We start from the raw sequence: 24997 nt of genomic DNA, 5'->3' as shown, positions 1-24997 counted from the left end.
ATTATCTTGGCAAAGAAGAAATGCTCACTAACAAAAGATAATAACACATTTATGCACAAATAAAAATGAAATAAGCTTTGTGTGTATGGAACATTTCTGGGATCTTTTATTTCAGATCAAGGAACATGGGACCAACACTTTACATGTTGTGTTTTATATTATTGTATTGTATAGTGCATTTTGTAAAATGTATGCAGACAGGAAGGAAGAGGTTGTTTGACAGTGTCAGAGAGGGTAGATGGGAATGGGGTGGTATTTTGGGTTGGGGGGGGGGGGTGGAAGTACTGAGGTTTGTAGGGAAATATTGTATTTTATTAGAAACTCAGGGTTAGTTCATTAAGAGAATATAGTGGTATGTAGGTCGTGACCGTAGTCACATTCCTGTACAGTAGGTGGCGGTGTGTAGACCTGTCCGTTGGTTGCGATTCGCCATAGAAAAGTTAAAGTAAAAGAAGAGGCGTTGCGTTCAGAGAGAAGACACTGAAGCCAGAGAGAGACGGAGGACGGGAAGGCAGTAGAGAGGAGGGAATAGTAAAGAATTCAGGAATATACCATTTTTTGTTTTTTTTGTTTGTCTACGTGACGTTAGGTTTTCCGTAGATCGAGGAAAAGTCAACCGCTTTTTACGTTGCAACAACACGAGGACAGAGAGAGGAGAGACGGCACCGAAGAGCTCGTCTTTGTATTTAAAATACGTGTGGACGCTACTGCTGATTTGTAGGCTGTCCTAAACCTTTTGTACGCTGTATTCGAATACCGTAAATAACTAATTATAGCCTTTAAAATATATATATATTTTTTTTAGGTCAATTTGATTTGGAAACCACGAAGTGAACCTAATGCCTAATGCTCTTTTTTTTTTGCAAGAAGGGAACAATCTCAGTAATATACTTGAATTGAATCGCTTCTCCTTATGAGAATCACGGCTGTTTAGCGCGAACAATACCCGAAACAACGCGTCTGAAACTCGCTCTACCACCACAACTTTCAGGATTTCCTTCAGCCGACCGACCATGGCTGCGGTTACCAGCCCAGAGACGAGCCCTCAACCCCGGGTATATTTCCAGACGGTAGCCGCCGGTTCAACCGAAGAACCGGAGATACCTGTTCGGAAGCAAGGGCGAGTAACCGTCAAATATGACCGGAAAGAACTAAGAAAGAGACTAAACCTGGAAGAATGGATAATCGACCAGCTAACGGCTCTTTACAACTGTGAGGTGAGATGCCGAAAATAAATAACACAAATATTAGATATCGCAAATGGCACCATGTTGTCCACTACTTTTGACTTGATACTTATGAGGGCTACGGTCAAAAGTAGTGCTCGAGGGAATAGGGCAGCGCTTCCCAAACAAGGGTACTTTGCCTGTCCACAGACACATCAGACCATAGGACGACATAGGACTACTGGTAAAATGCACATGTGGGGACTCAGGTAGAGCAACATTCAGTTGGTGGTACAGTAACTGTATGGATCTAATCACATCGATTATGGCTAAGAGCCCCCTGAGGTCCACTAATGAGTTAACTGAAAGATGGGATTTTATTTTAAAGTAGAACAACATTGGTGTGCTCATTGGAATAGGCTCACTAAACATAAGTATCATTATAATAACATACTATATCACAACATATTATATCAGCCTATACTAGCCAGTCTCTAGTCAGCCTATACTAGAGAGAGAGAGAGAGAGAGAGAAGACTAGAGAGAGAGAGGACTAGAGAGAGAGAGAGAGAGAGAGAGAGAGAAGACTAGAGAGAGAGAGAGAGAGAGAGAAGACTAGATAGAGAGAAGACTAGAGAGAGAGAGAGAGAGAAGACTAGATAGAGAGAAGACTAGAGAGAGAGAGAGAAGACTAGAGAGAGAGAGAGAAGACTGGCTAGAGAGAGAGAGAGAGAGAAGTGGCTAGAGAGAGAGAGAGAGAGAGACTGGCTAGAGAGAGAGAGAGAAGACTGGCTAGAGAGAGAGAGAGAGAGAGAGAAGACTGGCTAGAGAGAGAGAGAGAAGACTGGCTAGAGAGAGAGAGAAGACTGGCTAGAGAGAGAGAGAGAAGACTGGCTAGAGAGAGAGAGAGAGAAGACTGGCTAGAGAGAGAGAGAGAGAAGACTGGCTAGAGAGAGAGAGAGAGAGAGAGAGAGAGAAGACTGGCTAGAGAGAGAGAGAGAGAGAGAGAGAGAAGACTGGCTAGAGAGAGAGAGAGAGAGAGAGAGAGAAGACTGGCTAGAGAGAGAGAGAGAGAAGACTGGCTAGAGAGAGAGAGAGAAGACTGGCTGGCTAGAGAGAGAGAGAGAGAAGACTGGCTAGAGAGAGAGAGAGAGAGAGAAGACTGGCTAGAGAGAGAGAGAGAAGACTGGCTAGAGAGAGAAGAGAGAGAGAGAAGAGAAAGACTGGCTAGAGAGAGAGAGAGAGAGAGAGAAGACTGGCTAGAGAGAGAGAGAGAGAGAGAGAAGACTGGCTAGAGAGAGAGAGAGAGAGAGAGAAGACTGGCTAGAGAGAGAGAGAGAAGACTGGCTAGAGAGAGAGAGAGAGAAGACTAGAGAGAGAGAGAAGACTAGAGAGAGAGAGAAGACTAGAGAGAGAGAGAGAGAAGACTAGAGAGAGAGAAGACTAGAGAGAGAGAGAGAGAGAGAAGACTAGAGAGAGAGAAGACTAGAGAGAGAAGACTAGAGAGAGAGAAGACTAGAGAGAGAGAGACTAGAGAGAGAGAGAAGACTGGCTAGAGAGAGAGAGAGAAGACTGGCTAGAGAGAGAGAGAGAGAGAGAAGACTGGCTAGAGAGAGAGAGAGAGAGAGAGAGAGACTGGCTAGAGAGAGAGAGAGAGAGAAGACTGGCTAGACAGAGAGAGAGAAGACTGGCTAGAGAGAGAGAGAGAAGACTGGCTAGAGAGAGAGGAGAGAGAGAGAAGACTGGCTAGAGAGAGAGAGAGAGAGAGAAGACTGGCTAGAGAGAGAGAGAGAGAGAAGACTGGCTAGAGAGAGAGAGAGAGAGAGAGAAGACTGGCTAGAGAGAGAGACTGGCTAGAGAGAGAGAGAGAGAGAGAAGACTGGCTAGAGAGAGAGAGAGAGAGAGAGAGAGACCTACTAGAGAGAGAGAAAGAAGACTGACTAGAGAGAGAGAAAGAAGACTGGCTAGAGAGAGAGAGAGAAGACTGGCTAGAGAGAGAGAGAAGACTGGCTAGAGAGAGAGAGAGAGAGAGACTGACTAGAGAGAGAGAGAAGACTGGCTAGAGAGAGAGAGAGAAGACTGACTAGAGAGAGAGAGAGAGAGAGAAGACTGACTAGAGAGAGAGAGAACACTGGCTAGAGAGAGAGAGAAGACTGGCTAGAGAGAGAGAGAGAGAGAGAAGACTGGCTAGAAAGAAAGAGAGAGAGAGAGAAGACTGGCTAGAGAGAGAGAGAGAAGACTGGCTAGAGAGAGAGAGAAGACTGGCTAGAGAGAGAGAGAGAGAGAAGACTGGCTAGAGAGAGAGAGAGAGAGAGAGAGAGAAGACTGGCTAGAGAGAGAGAGAGAGAAGACTGGCTAGAGAGAGAGAGAGAGAAGACTGGCTAGAGAGAGAGAGAGAAGACTGGCTAGAGAGAGAGAGAGAGAGAGAGAGAGAGAGAAGACTGGCTAGAGAGAGAAGACTGGCTAGAGAGAGAGAAGACTGGCTAGAGAGAGAGAGAGAAGACTGGCTAGAGAGAGAGAGACAGACCGTAGACTGGTTGGAGAGTGGCTGGCTGGCTTGCTTTGCGAGTTCTTTGTTTCTGGCCATTTTGAGTTGAACCCACAAATGGTGACGTTCCAGATACTCAACTAGTGTAAAGAAGGGCAGTTTTATTGCTTCTTTAATCAGGACAACAGTTTTCAGCTGTGCTAAAATAATGAATAATAAATCAATAATTATTCAATAATTACCTAAGTGTTTGGCTGTGTAATAGAATTGATCCTTTTTGCCGAGGCAGTTTATTTTCTCTTATATATATTCATATATCTCATACACATTTCCACTGTGTGTGACGTTGGCAATAAACAAGGTTTGTTTTTCTTTTTTGTACCCCTTTTTCTCCCCAATTCCGTGGTGTCCAATTGTTGTATTAGCTACTATCTTATCTCATCACTACAACTCCCGTACGGGCTCGGGAGAGACGAAGGTTGAAAGTCATGCGTCCTCCGATACACAACCCAACCAAGCAGCACTGCTTCTTAACACAGCGCGCATCCAACCCGGAAGCCAGCCGCACCAATGTGTCGGAGGAAACACCGTGCACTTGGTGACCTTGGTTAACGCGCACTGCGCCCGGCCCGCCACAGGAGTCGCTGGTGCGCGATGAGACAAGAACACCCCTAACGACCAAACCCTCCGGACCTCCCGGTCGCGGCCGGTTACGACAGAGCCTGGGCGCGAACCCAGAGTCTCTGATGGCACAGCTGGCGCTGCAGGACAGCGCCCTTAACCACTGCGCCACCCGGGAGGCCATTGTTTGTTTTTCTAAACCCATGTCTCCCCCCGTTGCGGTGAATATTTATGTTTAGTTCGCGTATCAAATACAAATGTATTTATCACATGATAGACCGAAAACAACAAGTGTAGAAATGCTTGTTTAAAAGCCCTTTCGCAGTTTAATAAAAAAGAAAATAGATACTGAAGGCAGGGTAAAGTGACTAGACATCAGGATAGATAATAATAAGGTATTAGAGGTAGATATGTACATGAAGGCAGGGTAAAGTGACTAGACATCAGGATAGATAATAATAAGGTATTAGAGGTAGATATGTACATGAAGGCAGGGTAAAGTGACTAGACATCAGGATAGATAATAATAAGGTATTAGAGGTAGATATGTACATGAAGGCAGGGTAAAGTGACTAGACATCAGGATAGATAATAATAAGGTATTAGAGGTAGATATGTACATGAAGGCAGGGTAAAGAGACTAGACATCAGGATAGATAATAATAAGGTATTAGAGGTAGATATGTACATGAAGGCAGGGTAAAGTGACTAGACATCAGGATAGATAATAATAAGGTATTAGAGGTAGATATGTACATGAAGGCAGGGTAAAGAGACTAGGCATCAGGATAGATAATAATAAGGTATTAGAGGTAGATATGTACATGAAGGCAGGGTAAAGTGACTAGGCATCAGGATAGATAATAATAAGGTATTAGAGGTAGATATGTACATGAAGGCAGGGTAAAGTGACTACTCATCAGGATAGATAATAATAAGGTATTAGAGGTAGATATGTACATGAAGGCAGGGTAAAGTGACTAGGCATCAGGATAGATAATAATAAGGTATTAGAGGTAGATATGTACATGAAGGCAGGGTAAAGTGACTAGGCATCAGGATAGATAATAATAAGGTATTAGAGGTAGATATGTACATGAAGGCAGGGTAAAGTGACTAGGCATCAGGATAGATAATAATAAGGTATTAGAGGTAGATATGTACATGAAGGCAGGGTAAAGTGACTAGGCATCAGGATAGATAATAATAAGGTATTAGAGGTAGATATGTACATGAAGGCAGGGTAAAGTGACTAGGCATCAGGATAGATAATAATAAGGTATTAGAGGTAGATATGTACATGAAGGCAGGGTAAAGTGACTAGACATCAGGATAGATAATAATAAGGTATTTGAATTAGATATGTACATGAAGGCAGGGTAAAGTGACTAGGCATCAGGATAGATAATAATAATAATAAGGTATAAAGTGACTAGAGGTACTAGATATGATACATGAAGGCAGGGTAAAAAGTGACTAGGCATCAGTGATAGATAATAATAATAATAAGGTATTAGAGGTAGATATGTACATGAAGGCAGGGTAAAGTGACTAGGCATCAGGATAGATAATAATAAGGTATTAGAGGTAGATATGTACATGAAGGCAGGGTAAAGTGACTAGACATCAGGATAGATAATAATAAGGTATTTGAGGTAGATATGTACATGAAGGCAGGGTAAAGTGACTAGGCATCATGATAGATAATAATAATAATAAGGTATTAGAGGTAGATATGTACATGAAGGCAGGGTAAAGTGACTAGACATCAGGATAGATAATAATAAGGTATTTAAGGTAGATATGTACATGAAGGCAGGGTAAAGTGACTAGACATCAGGATAGATAATAATAAGGTATTAGAGGTAGATATGTACATGAAGGCAGGGTAAAGTGACTAGGCATCAGGATAGATAATAATAAGGTATTAGAGGTAGATATGTACATGAAGGCAGGGTAAAGTGACTAGGCATCAGGATAGATAATAATAAGGTATTAGAGGTAGATATGTACATGAAGGCAGGGTAAAGTGACTAGGCATCAGGATAGATAATAATAAGGGTATTTGATGTCAATATGTACATGAAGGCAGGGTAAAGTGACTAGACATCAGGATAGATAATAATAAGGTATTTGAGGTAGATATGTACATGAAGGCAGGGTAAAGTGACTAGGCATCAGGATAGATAATAATAATAATAAGGTATTAGAGGTAGATATGTACATGAAGGCAGGGTAAAGTGACTAGACATCAGGATAGATAATAATAAGGTATTAGAGGTAGATATGTACATGAAGGCAGGGTAAAGTGACTAGGCATCAGGATAGATAATAATAAGGTATTAGAGGTAGATATGTACATGAAGGCAGGGTAAAGTGACTAGACATCAGGATAGATAATAATAATAATAAGGTATTAGAGGTAGATATGTACATGAAGGCAGGGTAAAGTGACTAGACATCAGGATAGATAATAATAAGGTATTTGAGGTAGATATGTACATGAAGGCAGGGTAAAGTGACTAGGCATCAGGATAGATAGATAATAATAATAATAAGGTATTAGGTATTAGAGGTAGATATGTACATGAAAGCAGGGTAAAGTGACTAGACATCAGGATAGATAATAATAATAATAAGGTATTAGAGGTAGATATGTACATGAAGGCAGGGTAAAGTGACTAGGCATCAGGATAGATAATAATAAGGTAGATATGTACATGAAGGCAGGGTAAAGTGACTAGGCATCAGGATAGATAATAATAAGGTATTAGAGGTAGATATGTACATGAAGGCAGGGTAAAGTGACTAGGCATCAGGATAGATAATAATAAGGTATTAGAGGTAGATATGTACATGAAGGCAGGGTAAAGTGACTAGGCATCAGGATAGATAATAATAAGGTATTAGAGGTAGATATGTACATGAAGGCAGGGTAAAGTGACTAGGCATCAGGATAGATAATAATAAGGTAGATATGTACATGAAGGCAGGGTAAAGTGACTAGACATCAGGATAGATAATAACAAGGTATTTGAGGTAGATATGTACATGAAGGCAGGGTAAAGTGACTAGGCATCAGGATAGATAATAATAATAAGGTATTAGAGGTAGATATGTACATGAAGGCAGGGTAAAGTGACTAGGCATCAGGATAGATAATAATAAGGTATTAGAGGTAGATATGTACATGAAGGCAGGGTAAAGTGACTAGGCATCAGGATAGATAATAATAAGGTATTAGAGGTAGATATGTACATGAAGGCAGGGTAAAGTGACTAGATCAGGATAGATAATAATAATAATAAGGTATTAGAGGTAGATATGTACATGAAGGCAGGGTAAAGTGACTAGACATCAGGATAGATAATAATAAGGTATTTGAGGTAGATATGTACATGAAGGCAGGGTAAAGTGACTAGGCATCAGGATAGATAATAATAATAAGGTATTAGAGGTAGATATGTACATGAAGGCAGGGTAAAGTGACTAGACATCAGGATAGATAATAATAATAATAAGGTATTAGATAATAATAAGGTAGATAGATATGTACATGAAGGCAGGGTAAAGTGACTAGGCATCAGGATAGATAATAATAAGGTATTAGAGGTAGATATGTACATGAAGGCAGGGTAAAGTGACTAGGCATCAGGATAGATAATAATAAGGTATTAGAGGTAGATATGTACATGAAGGCAGGGTAAAGTGACTAGACATCAGGATAGATAATAATAAGGTATTAGAGGTAGATATGTACATGAAGGCAGGGTAAAGTGACTAGACATCAGGATAGATAATAATAAGGTATTAGAGGTAGATATGTACATGAAGGCAGGGTAAAGTGACTAGGCATCAGGATAGATAATAATAAGGTATTAGAGGTAGATATGTACATGAAGGCAGGGTAAAGTGACATCAGGATAGATCATAATAAGGTATTTGAGGTAGATATGTACATGAAGGCAGGGTGAAGTGACTAGACATTAGGATAGATAATAATATTAGAGGTAGATATGTACATGAAGGCAGGGTAAAGTGACTAGACATCAGGATAGATAATAATACGGTATTTGAGGTAGATATGTACATGAAGGCAGGGTAAAGGATAGTGACTAGGCATCAGGATAGATAATAATAATAATAAGGTATTAGAGGTAGATATGTACATGAAGGCAGGGTAAAGTGACTAGGCATCAGGATAGATAATAATAAGGTAGATATGTACATGAAGGCAGGGTAAAGTGACTAGACATCAGGATAGATAATAACAAGGTATTTGAGGTAGATATGTACATGAAGGCAGGGTAAAGTGACTAGGCATCAGGATAGATAATAATAAGGTATTAGAGGTAGATATGTACATGAAGGCAGGGTAAAGTGACTAGGCATCAGGATAGATAATAATAAGGTATTAGAGGTAGATATGTACATGAAGGCAGGGTAAAGTGACTAGACATCAGGATAGATAATAATAAGGTATTAGAGGTAGATATGTACATGAAGGCAGGGTAAAGTGACTAGGCATCAGGATAGATAATAATAAGGTATTAGAGGTAGATATGTACATGAAGGCAGGGTAAAGTGACTAGACATCAGGATAGATAATAATAAGGTATTAGAGGTAGATATGTACATGAAGGCAGGGTAAAGTGACTAGGCATCAGGATAGATAATAATAAGGTATTAGAGGTAGATATGTACATGAAGGCAGGGTAAAGTGACTAGGCATCAGGATAGATAATAATAAGGTATTAGAGGTAGATATGTACATGAAGGAAGGGTAAAGTAATAATATGAGTAAAACAAAGAACCGAGTAGTAGCAGCAGCCGCTCAAGATGGTGTGTGTGTGTGTGTGTGTGTACATATGTGACCAACCACCTCAATTCGGTCCTATGTAGCAAATTTTGCTATTTTTTTTATTATTGTTTTTTTTACATGAAATAAAAGTTAGAGACTCAGAACTATAAAATTATATATCAAACACTACAAATGAGGAACAATGGGAAAGTAGTTCTGCTTTGAAAGTTGATAAACTTGTCACCCCACTTTTGAGATAATGGTCTTTGAATGTTTTGGTACACCTACTGGAGAGCTCTTCTGTCTACACCTATTCGGCATCGTTCACACCCTCTTAAGCTTTAGCCCCGCCCATCTCATTAAGGATTCGCATGTGAGGTCATGTGTCACATCAAATCCAATTGTATTGGTCGCGTACACATATTTAACAGATGTTATTGTGAGTGTAGTGAAATGCTTGTGATACTAGCGCCAACAGTGCGGTCATATCTAACAATACACACACACACACACACACATCTAAAAGAATGGAATTAAGAAATGTAGAAATATTAGAACGAGCAATGTGGTTAGAGCCAGTTTGTGCTGTTCTGTGAAGGGAGTAGTACACAGCGTTGTACAAGATCTTCAGTTTCTTGGCAATTTCTCACATGGAATAGCCTTCATTTCCCAGAACAAGAATAGACTGACGAGTTTCAGAAGAAAGTTCTTTGTTTCTGGCCATTTTGAGCCTGTAATCGAACCCACAAATGCTGATGCTCCAGATACTCAACTAGTCTAAAGAAGGCCAGTTTTATTGCTTCTTTAATCAGGACAACAGTTTTCAGCTGTGCTAACATAATTGCAAAAGGGTTTTCTAATGATCAATTAGCCTTTTAAATTGATCAACTTGGATTAGCTAAAACAACGTGCCATTGGAACACAGGAGGGGTGGTTGCTGATAATGGGCCTCTGTACGCATATGTAGATATTCCATTAAAAAATCACCGGTTTCCAGCTACAATAGTCATTTATAACATTAATAATATCTACACTGTACTTCTGATCAATTTGATGTTATTTTAATGGACAAAAATGTGCTTTTCTTTCAAAAAACAAGGACATTTCTAAGTGATCCCAAACTTCTGAATGGTAGTGTATGTGTATATGTGTGTGTTTGGATGTATAGACGTTATGGACACTGGATAGAATATTTAGTATATCTGTAGAATACAGTGGGGCAAAAAAAGTATTTAGTCAGCCACCAATTGTGCAAGTTCTCCCACTTAAAAAGATGAGAGAGGCCTGTAATTTTCATCATAGGTGAAAATTACAGGCCTCATCTTTTTAAGTGGGAGAACTTGCACAATTGGTGGCTGACTAAATACTTTTTTTGCCCCACTGTATGTAGGATAGAATAGTGTGTGTATATATACAGTAACAGTTCAATAGGATGGCCTTGACTAGAATACAATGTGTGTGTATATATACATATATAATACAGTGGGGCAAAAAGGTATTTAGTCACAGGATACATAAGATGTGGACGGTACAAGGAAATGGTTACCTGCGTATTGGTATCGTAGCAACATCAAACAGAAAGTGTCCTGATATAAATAGTTTTTAATTATTAGATGATGTTTACCCAGACAGACTTGTCTAAGTTGATGTGTCATGTGAAGGAAATGCTGTAACCCCCCCAGCCACATCCAGCTAAGTGGTTGGGTCACTATTGTCTAGACATGTACTCATGTTCAGGGAATACTATAGAAGGCCGTAATCACCCCCAGACACACCTGGCTAACTTGATAGGTCATCATCTGGCAAAGTGGAGTCTTTTGTTAAGACATGTAGCTAGCTATCTAAACAACGAACCATAATCCCAACCCTTACTACTAGTTAAATAATGAACCATAATCCCAGCCCCTACTACTAGTTAAATAATGAACCATAATCCCAACCCTTACTACTAGTTAAATAATGAACCATAATCCCAGCCCCTACTACTAGTTAAATAATGAATCCTAATCCCAACCCCTACTACTAGTTAAATAATGAACCATAATCCCAGCCCCTACTACTAGTTAAATAATGAACCATAATCCCAACCCTTACTACTAGTTAAATAATGAACCATAATCCCAACCCTTACTACTAGTTAAATAATGAACCATAATCCCAACCCTTACTACTAGTTAAATAATGAACCATAATCCCAGCCCCTACTACTAGTTAAATAATGAACCATAATCCCAACCCTTACTACTAGTTAAATAATGAACCATAATCCCAGTCCCTACTACTAGTTAAATACTGAACCATAATCCCAACCCCTACTACTAGTTAAATAATGAATCCTAATCCTAACCCATACTACTAGTTAAATAATGAACCATAATCCCAGCCCCTACTACTAGTTAAACACTGAACCATAATCCCAACCCCTACTACTAGTTAAATAATGAACCATAATCCCAACCCCTACTACTAGTTAAATAATGAACCATAATCCCAACCCCTACTACTAGTTAAATAATGAACCATAATCCCAGCCCCTACTACTAGTTAAATAATGAACCATAATCCCAACCCTTACTACTAGTTAAATAATGAACCATAATCCCAACCCCTACTACTAGTTAAATAATGAACCATAATCCCAACCCCTACTACTAGTTAAATACTGAACCATAATCCCAACCCCTACTACTAGTTAAATAATGAACCATAATCCCAACCCCTACTACTAGTTAAATAATGAACCATAATCCCAACCTTTACTACTAGTTAAATACTGAACCATAATCCCAACCCTTACTACTAGTTAAATACTGAACCATAATCCCAGACCCTACTACTAGTTAAATAATGAACCATAATCCCAACCCTTACTACTAGTTAAATAATGAACCATAATCCCAACCCCTACTACTAGTTAAATAATGAACCATAATCCCAACCCTTACTACTAGTTATTTACTGAACCATAATCCCAACCCCTACTACTAGCAATACAAACGGATTAGGTCTGACTCTATTTAGTCGACTGGTCCATTGGATTTGTTTTTAGTCGAGCAGTGGCAAATGTTGTGGCACACGAGACGCCTGTCTGATTCACGCCTGTCTGATTCACGCCTGTCTGATTCACGCCTGTCTGATTCACACCTGTCCCGTTACTGAGGTCTCGGGAATGCCCTGTCCCGTTACTGAGGTCTCGGGAATGCCCTGTCCCGTTACTGAGGTCTCGGGAATGCCCTGTCCCGTTACTGAGGTCTCGGGAATGCCCTGTCCCGTTACTGAGGTCTCGGGAATGCCCTGTCCCGTTACTGAGGCCTCGGGAATGCCCTGTCCAGTTACTGGGGCCTCGGGAATGCCCTGTCCAGTTACTGGGGCCTCGGGAATGCCCTGTCCCGTTACTGGGGCCTCGGGAATGCCCTGTCCCGTTACTGAGGTCTCGGGAATGCCCTGTCCCGTTACTGAGGTCTCGGGAATGCCCTGTCCCGTTACTGAGGCCTCGGGAATGCCCTGTCCAGTTACTGAGGCCTCGGGAATGCCCTGTCCAGTTACTGAGGCCTCGGGAATGCCCTGTCCAGTTACTGAGGCCTCGGGAATGCCCTGTCCCGTTACTGAGGTCTCGGAATGCCCTGTCCAGTTACTGAGGCCTCCGGAATGCCCTGTCCAGTTACTGGGGCCTCGGGAATGCCCTGTCCCATTACTGAGGCCTCGGGAATGCCCTGTCCCGTTACTGAGGCCTCGGGAATGCCCTGTCCCGTTACTGAGGCCTCGGGAATGCCCTGTCCCGTTACTGAGGCCTCGGGAATGCCCTGTCCCGTTACTGAGGCCTCGGGAATGCCCTGTCCCGTTACTGAGGCCTCGGGAATGCCCTGTCCCGTTACTGAGGCCTCGGGAATGCCCTGTCCCGTTACTGAGGCCTCGGGAATGCCCTGTCCCGTTACTGAGGCCTCGGGAATGCCCTGTCCCGTTACTGAGGTCTCGGGAATGCCCTGTTCCGTTACTGAGGCCTCGGGAATGCCCTGTCCCATTACTGAGGCCTCGGGAATGCCCTGTCCCGTTACTGAGGCCTCGGGAATGCCCTGTCCCGTTACTGAGGCCTCGGGAATGCCCTGTCCCGTTACTGAGGCCTCGGGAATGCCCTGTCCCGTTACTGAGTTCTCTGGAATGCCCTGTCCCATTACTGAGTTCTCTGGAATGCCCTGTCCCGTTACTGAGCTCTCGGGAATGCCCTGTCCCGTTACTGAGGTCTCGGGAATGCCCTGTCCCGTTATTGAGGCCTCGGGAATGCCCTGTCCCGTTATTGAGGCCTCGGGAATGCCCTGTCCCGTTACTGAGGCCTCGAGAATGGTACACCAGTATCACCAGTCGTACAATTACCGTTCATTACCATTTATCATCGACAATGTTTGTTGATTTCAGTCAATTCTGTTAATGCATTCAGTATATTATTGTTATTACAGTCTTCCCGTTGAAGGAGTGGACACGTTATTTGCAGAGCGCACAACCTAAACTACACTTGTGAGGAAAAAGTTATATCGTTTTATTTTAGGTTTATTTCATTCCCTTTACGAGTTGTCAATTTTATTGATTTTGAAAGGAGAAACCTCCAAACAAAATACAATCTGAGTAAGGACACACACCTAAATACACATAGAAGTAGGCCAATGTACCTGGCCTTGATTACACATAGAAGTAGGCCAAGGCTACCTGGCCCTGATTACACATAGAAGTAGGCCAAAGGCTACCTGGCCCTTATTACACATAGAAGTAGACCAAGGCTACCTGGCCTGATTACACATAGAAGTAGGCCAAGGCTACCTGGCCCTGATTACACATAGAAGTAGGCCAAGGCTACCTGGCCCTGATTACACATAGAAGTAGGCCAAGGCTACCTGGCCTTGATTACACATAGAAGTAGACCTATAGGCTACCTGGCCCTGATTACACATAGAAGTAGGCCAAGGCTACCTGGCCTGATTACACATAGAAGTAGGCCAAGGCTACCTGGCCCTGATTACACATAGAAGTAGGCCAAGGCTACCTGGCCTGATTACACATAGAAGTAGGCCAAGGCTACCTGGCCCTGATTACACATAGAAGTAGGCCAAGGCTACCTGGCCCTGATTTACACATAGAAGTAGGCCAAGGCTACCTGGCCCTGATTTCTGAGTGTCTTAACTAGTGGTTGACCACAATCGGAAATCGGTATTTTTGGGTGCCGATTTGATTATTATTATTTTTTTTACAAATCTTTATTTAACTAGGCAAGTCAGTTAAGAACACATTCTTATTTAGGAATGGTGCGTTAACTTCCTCGTTCAGGGGCAGAAAGACAGATTATCACCTTGTCAGCTCGGGGGATCCAATCTTGCAACCTTACAGTTAACTAGTCCAACGCAATAACGACCTGCCTCTCTCTCGTTGCACTCCACAAGGAGACTGCCTGTTACGCAAATGCAGTGAGCCAAGGTAAGTTGCTAGCTAGCATTAAATTTATCTTATAAAAAACAATCAATCATAATCACTAGTTAACTACACATGGTTGACATTACTAGATATTATCTAGTGTGTCCTGTGTTGCATATAATCTGACGGAGCATACACGTATCTAAGTATCTGACTGAGCGGTGCAGAAGCAGGCGCGTAAACATTCATTCAAACAGCACTTTAGTGCGTTTTGCCAGCAGCTCTTCGTTGCGCGTCAAGCATTGCGCTGTTTACGACTTTAAACCTATGAGGCTGGTGTGACCGAAGTGAAATGGATGGCTATTTAGCACGCACTAATAGCATTTCAAACTTCACTCGCTCTGAGCCTTGGAGTGGTTGTTCCCCTTAATCTGCATGGGTAACGCTGCTTCGATGTGGTGGCTGTTGTCGTTGTGTTCCTGGTTCGAACCCAGGGAGGAACGAGGAGAAGGACGGAAGCTATACTGTTACACTGGCAATACTAAAGTGCCTATAAGAACATCCAATAGTCAAAGGTTAATGAAATACAAATGGTATAGAGGGAAATAGTCCTATAATTCCTATAATAACTACAACCTAAAACTTCTTACCTGGGAATATTGAAGACTCATGTTAAAAGGAACCACCAGCTTTCATATGTTCTCATGTTCTGAGCAAGGAACTGAAACGTTAGCTTTCTTACATGGCACATATTGCACTTTTACTTTCTTCTCCAACACTTTGTTTTTGCATTATTTAAACCAAATTGAACATGTTTCATTATCTACTTGAGGGACAGCCCTAATCATCAGTAACCATTGCCTGAATGGGGCACTATAATAATGAACATAGAAAGCAGAATTATCTGAGATGTCATGGAAAACTAGGAGGTGTCCCAATGCCACCTTATTCCCTATAGGACTACCACTACTTTTGGTCAGGGCCCATTGGGTGTGTGGGGAAGCTTACTGGTAAAAGAGAAGTCAAGAGACAATGAGGCTGTTGTGTGAAATGGGTTGAGAACAGCTGTGATTTTTTTAATAATATCTATATTTTTTAGAACAGGTCGTAATGTTTAGCTGGTCATGGATTTTTAACCTTTATTTAACCTTTATTTAACCTTTTATTTAACTAGGCAAGTCAGGTAAGAACAAATTCTCATTTACAATGTTGTCCTACCCCCCCCAGGCCAAACCCGGACGACTCTGGGCCAATTGTGCGCTGCCCTATGGGACTCCCAATCACAGCCGGTTGTGATACAGCCTAGATTCGATCCAGGGACTGTAGTGACACCTCTTGTACTGAGATGCAGTGCCTCAGACCGTTGTGATACAGCCTGGATTCGAACCAGGGTCTGTAGTGACACCTCTTGCACTGAGATGCAGTGCCTCAGACCGCTGTGATACAGCCTGGATTCGAACCAGGGTCTGTAGTGACACCTCTTGTACTGAGATGCAGTGCCTCAGACCGCTGTGATACAGCCTGGATTCGAACCAGGGTCTGTAGTGACACCTCTTGTACTGAGATGCAGTGCCTCAGACCGCTGCGCCACTTGGGAGTGTCTGCTCTTTTTTTTCTGACAGCCTCTGTTCCAGACTTCATGATGTCACACAGAAAGTGTGTGTGTGTGTGTGTGTGTGTGAGAGAGAGAGACGCCAAAACAAAGATGGTCTGTGATGCCTCAGGAATGAAAGACACCAGTGTAGCAGTTTACACACAATGTCCACTGACCCAGGAATGTATCAGTGAACTCACACACACTTCCTGTCTCTGTTAGAATGACTCAGAGCTGACCCATTGACTGACTGACTGACTGTGTGAGGTAGAGAACAGCTGGAGTGACAGACATAAGGAACCGACAAGGCTTTGGGGCATCAGGGAGTTTAATTATACTGGGACAGACGGAGTCCGTGTCAGTCAGATGGGGACGAGAGAGACAGTCAGTTAGCCAGATGGGGACGAGAGAGAGAGACAGTCAGTTAGCCAGAGGGGGACGAGAGAGAGAGAGAGAGAGAGACAGTCAGTTTGCCAGCCAGAGGGGGACGAGAGCGAGCCAGTCAGTTAGCCAGAGGGGGACGAGAGAGAGAGCGAGCCAGTCAGTTAGCCAGAGGGGGACGAGAGCGAGCCAGTCAGTTAGCCAGAGGGGGACGAGAGCGAGCCAGTCAGTTAGCCAGAGGGGGACGAGAGCGAGCCAGTCAGTTAGCCAGAGGGGGACGAGAGAGAGAGAGCGAGCCAGTCAGTTAGCCAGAGGGGGACGAGAGAGAGAGCGAGCCAGTCAGTTAGCCAGCGGGGGACGAGAGCGAGCCAGTCAGTTAGCCAGAGGGGGACGAGAGCAAGCCAGTCAGTTAGCCAGAGGGGGACGAGAGCGAGCCAGTCAGTTAGCCAGAGGGGGACGAGAGCGAGCCAGTCAGTTAGCCAGAGGGGGACGAGAGCGAGCCAGTCAGTTAGCCAGAGGGGGACGAGAGAGAGAGAGCGAGCCAGTCAGTTAGCCAGAGGGGGATGAGAGAGAGAGAGAGAGCGAGCCAGTCAGTTAGCCAGAGGGGGACGAGAGCGAGCCAGTCAGTTAGCCAGAGGGGGACGAGAGCGAGCCAGTCAGTTAGCCAGAGGGGGACGAGAGAGAGAGCTAGCCAGTCAGTTAGCCAGAGGGGGACGAGAGAGAGAGAGAGCGAGCCAGTCAGTTAGCCAGAGGGGGACGAGAGCGAGCCAGTCAGTTAGCCAGAGGGGGACGAGAGAGAGCGAGACAGTCAGTTAGCCAGAGGGGGACGAGAGAGAGAGAGAGAGAGCCAGAGCCAGTCAGTTAGCCAGAGGGGGACGAGAGAGAGAGAGCCAGAGCCAGTCAGTTAGCCAGAGGGGGCGAGGGAGAGCCAGTCAGTTAGCCAGAGGGGGACGAGAGAGAGAGAGCCAGTCAGTTAGCCAGAGGGGGACGAGAGAGAGAGCCAGAGCCAGTCAGTTAGCCAGAGGGGGACGAGGGAGAGCCAGTCAGTTAGCCAGAGGGGGACGAGAGAGAGAGAGAGAGAGAGCCAGTCAGTTAGCCAGAGGGGGACGAGAGAGAGCCAGTGTGTCTGTCTGGTCTGAGAGAGGGAGGGGGATGACAGTATCAGGAGAATGTTAATGTAGTATTGATAAGATGGATTGCAGCCATCCACAGGAAGTACTAGGTAAGTATCTTTCTGTGTGTGTGTATGTGTGTGTGTGTGTGCGTGCGTGCTAGGCACAATAATACAGGTTACCCAGCTAATCAGCCCAAAGCTCTCCAGAGTCATGGAAACCAATGAGCGGTCAATAACTGTGACTAATTTTTTTATTTATTTTTATTTATTTCACCTTTATTTAACCAGGTAGGCTAGTTGAGAACAAGTTCTCATTTACAACTGCGACCTGGCCAAGATAAAGCATAGCAGTGTGAGCAGACAACACAGAGTTACACATGGAATAAACAAATTAACAAGTCAATAACACAGTAGAAAACAAAGGGGGAGTCTATATACAATGTACAATGTGTGCAAAAGGCATGAGGAGGTAGACGAATAGTTACAATTTTGCAGATTAACACTGGAGTGATATATGATCAGATGGTCATGTACAGGTAGAGATATTGGTGTGCAAAAGAGCAGAAAAGTAAATAAATAAAAACAGTATGGGGATGAGGTAGTTGAAAATGGGTGGGCTATTTACCAATAGACTATGTACAGCTGCAGCGATCGGTTAGCTGCTCAGATAGCTGATGTTTGAAGTTGGTGAGGGAGATAAAAGTCTCCAACTTCAGCGATTTTTGCAATTCGTTCCAGTCACAGGCAGCAGAGTACTGGAACGAAAGGCGGCCAAATGAGGTGTTGGCTTTAGGGATGATCAGTGAGATACACCTGCTGGAGCGCGTGCTACGGATGGGTGTTGCCATCGTGACCAGTGAACTGAGATAAGGCGGAGCTTTACCTAGCATGGACTTGTAGATGACCTGGAGCCAGTGGGTCTGGCGACGAATATGTAGCGAGGGCCAGCCGACTAGAGCATACAAGTCGCAGTGGTGGGTGGTATAAGGTGCTTTAGTGACAAAACGGATGGCACTGTGATATACTGCATCCAGTTTGCTGAGTAGAGTGTTGGAAGCCATTTTGTAGATGACATCGCCGAAGTCGAGGATTGGTAGGATAGTCAGTTTTACTAGGGTAAGCTTGGCGGCGTGAGTGAAGGAGGCTTTGTTGCGGAATAGAAAGCCGACTCTTGATTTGATTTTTGATTGGAGGTGTTTGATATGAGTCTGGAAGGAGAGTTTGCAGTCTAGCCAGACACCTAGGTACTTATAGATGTCCACATATTCAAGGTCGGAACCATCCAGGGTGGTGATGCTAGTCGGGCATGCGGGTGCAGGCAGCGATCGGTTGAAAAGCATGCATTTGGTTTTACTAGCGTTTAAGAGGAGTTGGAGGCCACGGAAGGAGTGTTGTATGGCATTGAAGCTTGTTTGGAGGTTAGATAGCACAGTGTCCAATGACGGGCCGAAAGTATATAGAATGGTGTCGTCTGCGTAGAGGTGGATCAGGGAATCGCCCGCAGCAAGAGCAACATCATTGATATACACAGAGAAAAGAGTCGGCCCGAGAATTGAACCCTGTGGTACCCCCATAGAGACTGCCAGAGGACCGGACAGCATGCCCTCCGATTTGACACACTGAACTCTGTCTGCAAAGTAATTGGTGAACCAGGCAAGGCAGTCATCCGAAAAACCGAGGCTACTGAGTCTGCCGATGAGAATATGGTGATTGACAGAGTCGAAAGCCTTGGCAAGGTCGATGAAGACGGCTGCACAGTACTGTCTTTTATCGATGGCGGTTATGATATCGTTTAGTACCTTGAGTGTGGCTGAGGTGCACCCGTGACCGGCTCGGAAGCCAGATTGCACAGCGGAGAAGGTACGGTGGGATTCGAGATGGTCAGTGACCTGTTTGTTGACTTGGCTTTCGAAGACCTTAGATAGGCAGGGCAGGATGGATATAGGTCTGTAACAGTTTGGGTCCAGGGTGTCTCCCCCTTTGAAGAGGGGGATGACTGCGGCAGCTTTCAATCCTTGGGGATCTCAGACGATATGAAAGAGAGGTTGAACAGGCTGGTAATAGGGGTTGCGACAATGGCGGCGGATAGTTTCAGAAATAGGGGTCCAGATTGTCAAGCCCAGCTGATTTGTACGGGTCCAGGTTTTGCAGCTCTTTCAGAACATCTGCTATCTGGATTTGGGTAAAGGAGAACTTGGAGAGGCTTGGGCGAGGAGCTGCCGGGGGAGGAGCTGTTGGCCGAGGTTGGAGTAGCCAGGCGGAAGGCATGGCCAGCCGTTGAGAAATGCTTATTGAAGTTTTCGATAATCATGGATTTATCGGTGGTGACCGTGTTACCTAGCCTCAGTGCAGTGGGCAGCTGGGAGGAGGTGCTCTTGTTCTCCATGGACTTCACAGTGTCCCAGAACTTTTTGGAGTTGGAGCTACAGGATGCAAACTTCTGCCTGAAGAAGCTGGCCTTAGCTTTCCTGACTGACTGCGTGTATTGGTTCCGGACTTCCCTGAACAGTTGCATATCACGGGGACTATTCGATGCTATTGCAGTCCGCCACAGGATGTTTTTGTGCTGGTCGAGGGCAGTCAGGTCTGGGGTGAACCAAGGACTGTATCTGTTCTTAGTTCTGCATTTTTTGAACGGAGCATGCTTATCTAAAATGGTGAGGAAGTTACTTTTAAAGAATGACCAGGCATCCTCAACTGACGGGATGAGGTCGATGTCCTTCCAGGATACACGGGCCAGGTCGATTAGAAAGGCCTGCTCACAGAAGTGTTTTAGGGAGCGTTTGACCGTGATGAGGGGTGGTCGTTTGACTGCGGCTCCGTAGCGGATACAGGCAATGAGGCAGTGATCGCTGAGATCCTGGTTGAAGACAGCAGAGGTGTATTTGGAGGGCCAGTTGGTCAGGATGACGTCTATGAGGGTGCCCTTGTTTACAGAGTTAGGGTTGTACCTGGTGGGTTCCTTGATGATTTGTGTGAGATTGAGGGCATCTAGCTTAGATTGTAGGACTGGCGGGGTGTTAAGCATATCCCAGTTTAGGTCACCTAACAGAACAAACTCTGAGGCTAGATGGGGGCGATCAATTCACAAATGGTGTCCAGGGCACAGCTGGGAGCTGAGGGGGTCGGTAGCAGGCGGCAACAGTGAGAGACTTATTTCTGGAGAGAGTAATTTTCAAAATTAGTAGTTCGAACTGTTTGGGTATGGACCTGGAAAGTATGACATTACTTTGCAGGCTATCTCTGCAGTAGACTGCAACTCCTCCCCCTTTGGCAGATCTATCTTGACGGAAGATGTTATAGTTGGGTATGGAAATCTCTGAATTTTTGGTGGCCTTCCTGAGCCAGGATTCAGACACAGCAAGGACATCAGGGTTAGCAGAGTGTGCTAGAGCAGTGAGTAAAACAAACTTAGGGAGGAGGCTTCTGATGTTGACATGCATGAAACCAAGGCTTTTACGATCACAGAAGTCAACAAATGAGGGAGCCTGGGGACATGCAGGGCCTGGGTTTACCTCCACATCACCCGCGGAACAGAGAAGGAGTAGTATGAGGGTGCGGCTAAAGGCTATCAAAACTGGTCGCCTAGAGCGTTGGGGACAGAGAATAAGAGGAGCAGGTTTCTGGGCATGGTAGAATATATTCAGGGCATAATGCGCAGACAGGGGTATGGTGGGGTGCGGGTACAGCGGAGGTAAGCCCAGGCACTGGGTGATGATGAGAGAGGTTGTATCTCTGGACATGCTGGTTGTAATGGGTGAGGTCACCGCATGTGTGGGAGGTGGGACAAAGGAGGTATCAGGGGTATGAAGAGTAGAACTAGGGGCTCCATTGTGAACTAAAACAATGATAACTAACCTGAACAACAGTATACAAGGCATATTGACATTTGAGAGAGACATACAGCGAGGCATACAGTAATCACAGGTGTTGAATTGGGAAAGCTAGCTAAAACAGTAGGTGAGACAACAGCTAATCAGCTAGCATAACAACAGCAGGTAAAATGGCGTTGACTAGGCAACGGGGGCCGACAGATAAAACATAAACAGGCAGAATGGAGTACCGTGATTAATGGACAGTCCAAAGTGCATCAGCTATGTAGCCAAGAGATCAGTGTCCAGGGGGCAGCGGTGGATGGGGCAGGGAAGCTGGACTGGCGAGTGTTATCCAGGTTGAAAAAAAGTTAACAATGACTAAATAGCTTGTAGCTAGTTAGCTGGTTAGCTTCTGGAGGTTCTTGAGTGTGTTCTAAAAATAAAAAATAATAGCGATTCCGTGTCACATTGGGTGAGGCAGGTTTCCGGAAAGGTATAAACAGATTAAAAATCAAAAAGAGATAGAAAGTGAGTATGGGTCCGGTGCGTGTTTGGGACGCGGCGATTCAGACGGTTAGCAGGCCTGTGCTAACAAGCTAACAGTTCGTAGGCCGGGGCTAGACAAGCTAGCAGTTAGCAGGCCGAGTTTAGCAAGCAGGGAGATAGCGAGGGCTAGAGAGTTGGCCTTTGGGGGGGGACGTCGCGATGGGGTGAGTCTGTTTATTCCTCTTCATGCGGTGACATCGATAGACCGGTCGTGGACCCGGGTAATGGGGGTCTGCTAACATAACCTTTGACTCCTAACCCCTTGACCCCAATCTACCTACATTTACATTTCAGTCATTTAGTCATTTATTCATGATTAATTATTATTATTATTACTATTATTATTATTATTCATTATTATTATTATTCATTATTATTATTCATGATTATTATTATTCATTATTATTATTCATTATTATTATTATTCATTATTATTATTATTCATGCTTAATTATTATTATTATTATTATTCATTATTATTATTATTTATTATTCATTTATTATTATTCATTATTATTATTCATTCATTATTATTTATTATTATTATTATTATTTATCTCCATCTGTTTTTATTTTTTATTCGTCCACATAAAAAAACAAGAAAACTGTTAAATATCTGCTCTGGATGAAGATTAAAAAAGTGTATGCAGAAAGATATGGGTGTCAGCGATGACATGACTACCATTTTAATGTAGCCTAGTGGTTAGAGCGTTGGACACCTCTTGTTCAAGTTCAAACCCCCGAGCTGACAAGGTACAAATCTGTCGTTCTGCGGCAGTTAACCCACTGTTCCTAGGCCGTCATTGAAAATTAGAATTTGTTCTTAACTGACTTGCCCTAGTTAAATAAAGGTAAAATAAATTTAAAAAGCCGGATAATTGAGTCTAACCATTTGTGATGTCCGGCTCAACTCCGTCCCGCCTGCTTGGTCTCATGTACATTTCGTTAGCAGTCCTTTTTTTGCACCCTGGAAAAAGGGGCGTTCCATCCTGTTGGCATAATGTCTGTGCTCACGTAGGCATGGCTAATGACTGTAAAACTATTATCTAATTTAGAAGACACATCACATTGCTTTCTTTTCAAAAAATAGTTTCATATTTAGTCATATACGTTTTACAGAATTTAGATGTTAATTTGATAACTGGGACATATACATTTGTAGAGTTAAAGTTATTTACTTATACCGTTCTTAATGATATCACAAAACAACAACTGATTTGACATGATTATTGTTTGGACCCCTACCAACCATTTCCCACATTATATTATGTTAGAAATAAGGTTTCAATGTCTAATCTTTTGATGTTAAAGTACTCGGAGAGCGAGACCCAGAGAGACCTATTTTGGTTATTGAACTACAGTAAGTGAAATGGATTTACACCTGGTATCGGAATTACATCATTGTTCCCTGATCTGTACTATACAGAAATGCATAATTATGGATATTACATTCTTTCTCCTCATATTTCACAGGTTTGGACAATACAGCAGAATAGGGTAGAGAAGAGCACAATACAGTTCAGTAGAGGAAATGACAATCTACTCTAGTTGTCAATACTCTGCTTATCTACTGTAATATACTCTACTGTACTCTACTCTACTGTACTCTACTGTACTCTACTCTACTGTACTCTACTCTACTGTACTCTACTGTACTCTACTGTACTATACTCTACTGTACTGTACTATACTCTACTGTACTGTACGGGTCTTGGCCGGGTCTTGGGTTCTGCTGGGTCTTGGGTTCTGCTGGGTCTTGCGTTCTGCTGGGTCTTGGGTTCTGCTGGGTCTTGGGTTCTGCTGGGTCTTGGGTTCTGCTGGGTCTTGGGTTCGGCCTGGTCTTGCGTTCGGCCTGGTCTTGGGTTCTGCTGGGTCTTGGGTTCTGCTGGGTCTTGGGTTCGGCCTGTCTTGCGTTCGGCCTGGTCTTGCGTTCGGCCGGGTCTTGCGTTCTGCTGGGTCTTGGGTTCTGCTGGGTCTTGGGTTCTGCTGGGTCTTGGGTTCTGCTGGGTCTTGGGTTCGGCCTGGTCTTGCGTTCGGCCTGGTCTTGCGTTCGGCCGGGTCTTGCGTTCTGCCGGGTCTTGGGTTCGGCCGGGTCTTGCGTTCGGCCTGGTCTTGCGTTCGGCCGGGTCTTGCGTTCTGCCGGGTCTTGGGTTCGGCCGGGTCTTGGGTTCGGCCTGGTCTTGCGTTCGGCCTGGTCTTGCGTTCGGCCGGGTCTTGCGTTCGGCCGGGTCTTGGGGCCGGGTCTTGGGTTCGGCCGGGTCTTGGGTTCGGCCGGGTCTTGTCTGGTCTTGCGTTCGGCCGGGTCTTGGGTTCGGCCGGGTCTTGGGTTCGGCCGGGTCTTGGGTTCGGCCTGGTCTTGCGTTCGGGGGTCTTGGGTTCGGCCGGGTCTTGGGTTCGGCCGGGTCTTGGTTCGGCCGGGTCTTGCGTTCGGCCGGGTCTTGGGTTCGGCCGGGTCTTGGGTCGGCCGGGTCTTGGGTTCGGCCGGGTTTGGGTTCCCGGGTCTTGCGTTCGGCCGGGTCTTGGGTTCGGCCGGGTCTTGGGTTCGGGGGTCTTGCGTTCGGCCGGGTCTTGGGTTCGGCCGGGTCTTGGGTTCGGCCGGGTCTTGGGTTCGGCCGGGTCTTGCGTTCGGCCGGGTCTTGGGTTCGGCCGGGTCTTTGCGTTCGGCTGGGTCTTGGGTTCGGCCGGGTCTGCTTCCCATCTGTTTTAGATGGGAAGCAGGTTCCTTAAGACCCAATTTCCATTTAACAAGAAATCAAAGCCTTTACCGCTTAATTTTGGAAGATGGAATATTTTCTAGACTGTATATATGCCTTAATTTCCCAAAAATATTGCTTTCATTTGACGTGCTCCTATAAACTTCACATGTTGATGCTCAGGGGTCCTTCTTAAAATTGTATTTAATCTTTATTTAACCAGGCAAGTCGGTTAATTAAGAACAAATTCTTATTTTCGATGACAGCCAAGGAACAGTGGGGTTAACTGCCTTGTTCAGGGGCAGAATGACAGATTTTTACCTTGTCAGCTCAGGGATTTGATCCAGCAACCTTTCAGGTTACTGGTCCAACGCTCGAA

General features: G+C 44.4%; 1 protein-coding gene across 1 annotated transcript in view; it reads left to right on the top strand.

The window, feature by feature from the left end:
- Positions 1-463: 463 nt before the first annotated feature.
- The window catches only part of LOC112240944 (protein phosphatase 1 regulatory subunit 14B), a 47361-nt gene continuing 22827 nt past the window's right edge, over positions 464-24997 (top strand). The window contains exon 1 of the mRNA XM_042329463.1: positions 464-1217. Coding sequence (XP_042185397.1) covers positions 1014-1217 — 204 coding nt within the window. The 5' untranslated portion in view covers positions 464-1013. The remainder of the gene's footprint in view (positions 1218-24997) is intronic.

The sequence above is a fragment of the Oncorhynchus tshawytscha genome, linkage group LG10, assembly GCF_018296145.1.
Source record: "Oncorhynchus tshawytscha isolate Ot180627B linkage group LG10, Otsh_v2.0, whole genome shotgun sequence".
Classification (NCBI taxonomy): Eukaryota; Metazoa; Chordata; class Actinopteri; order Salmoniformes; family Salmonidae; genus Oncorhynchus; species Oncorhynchus tshawytscha.
Note: the sequence above shows the minus strand (reverse complement) of the source record. Positions and strands in the feature narration are given on the sequence as shown.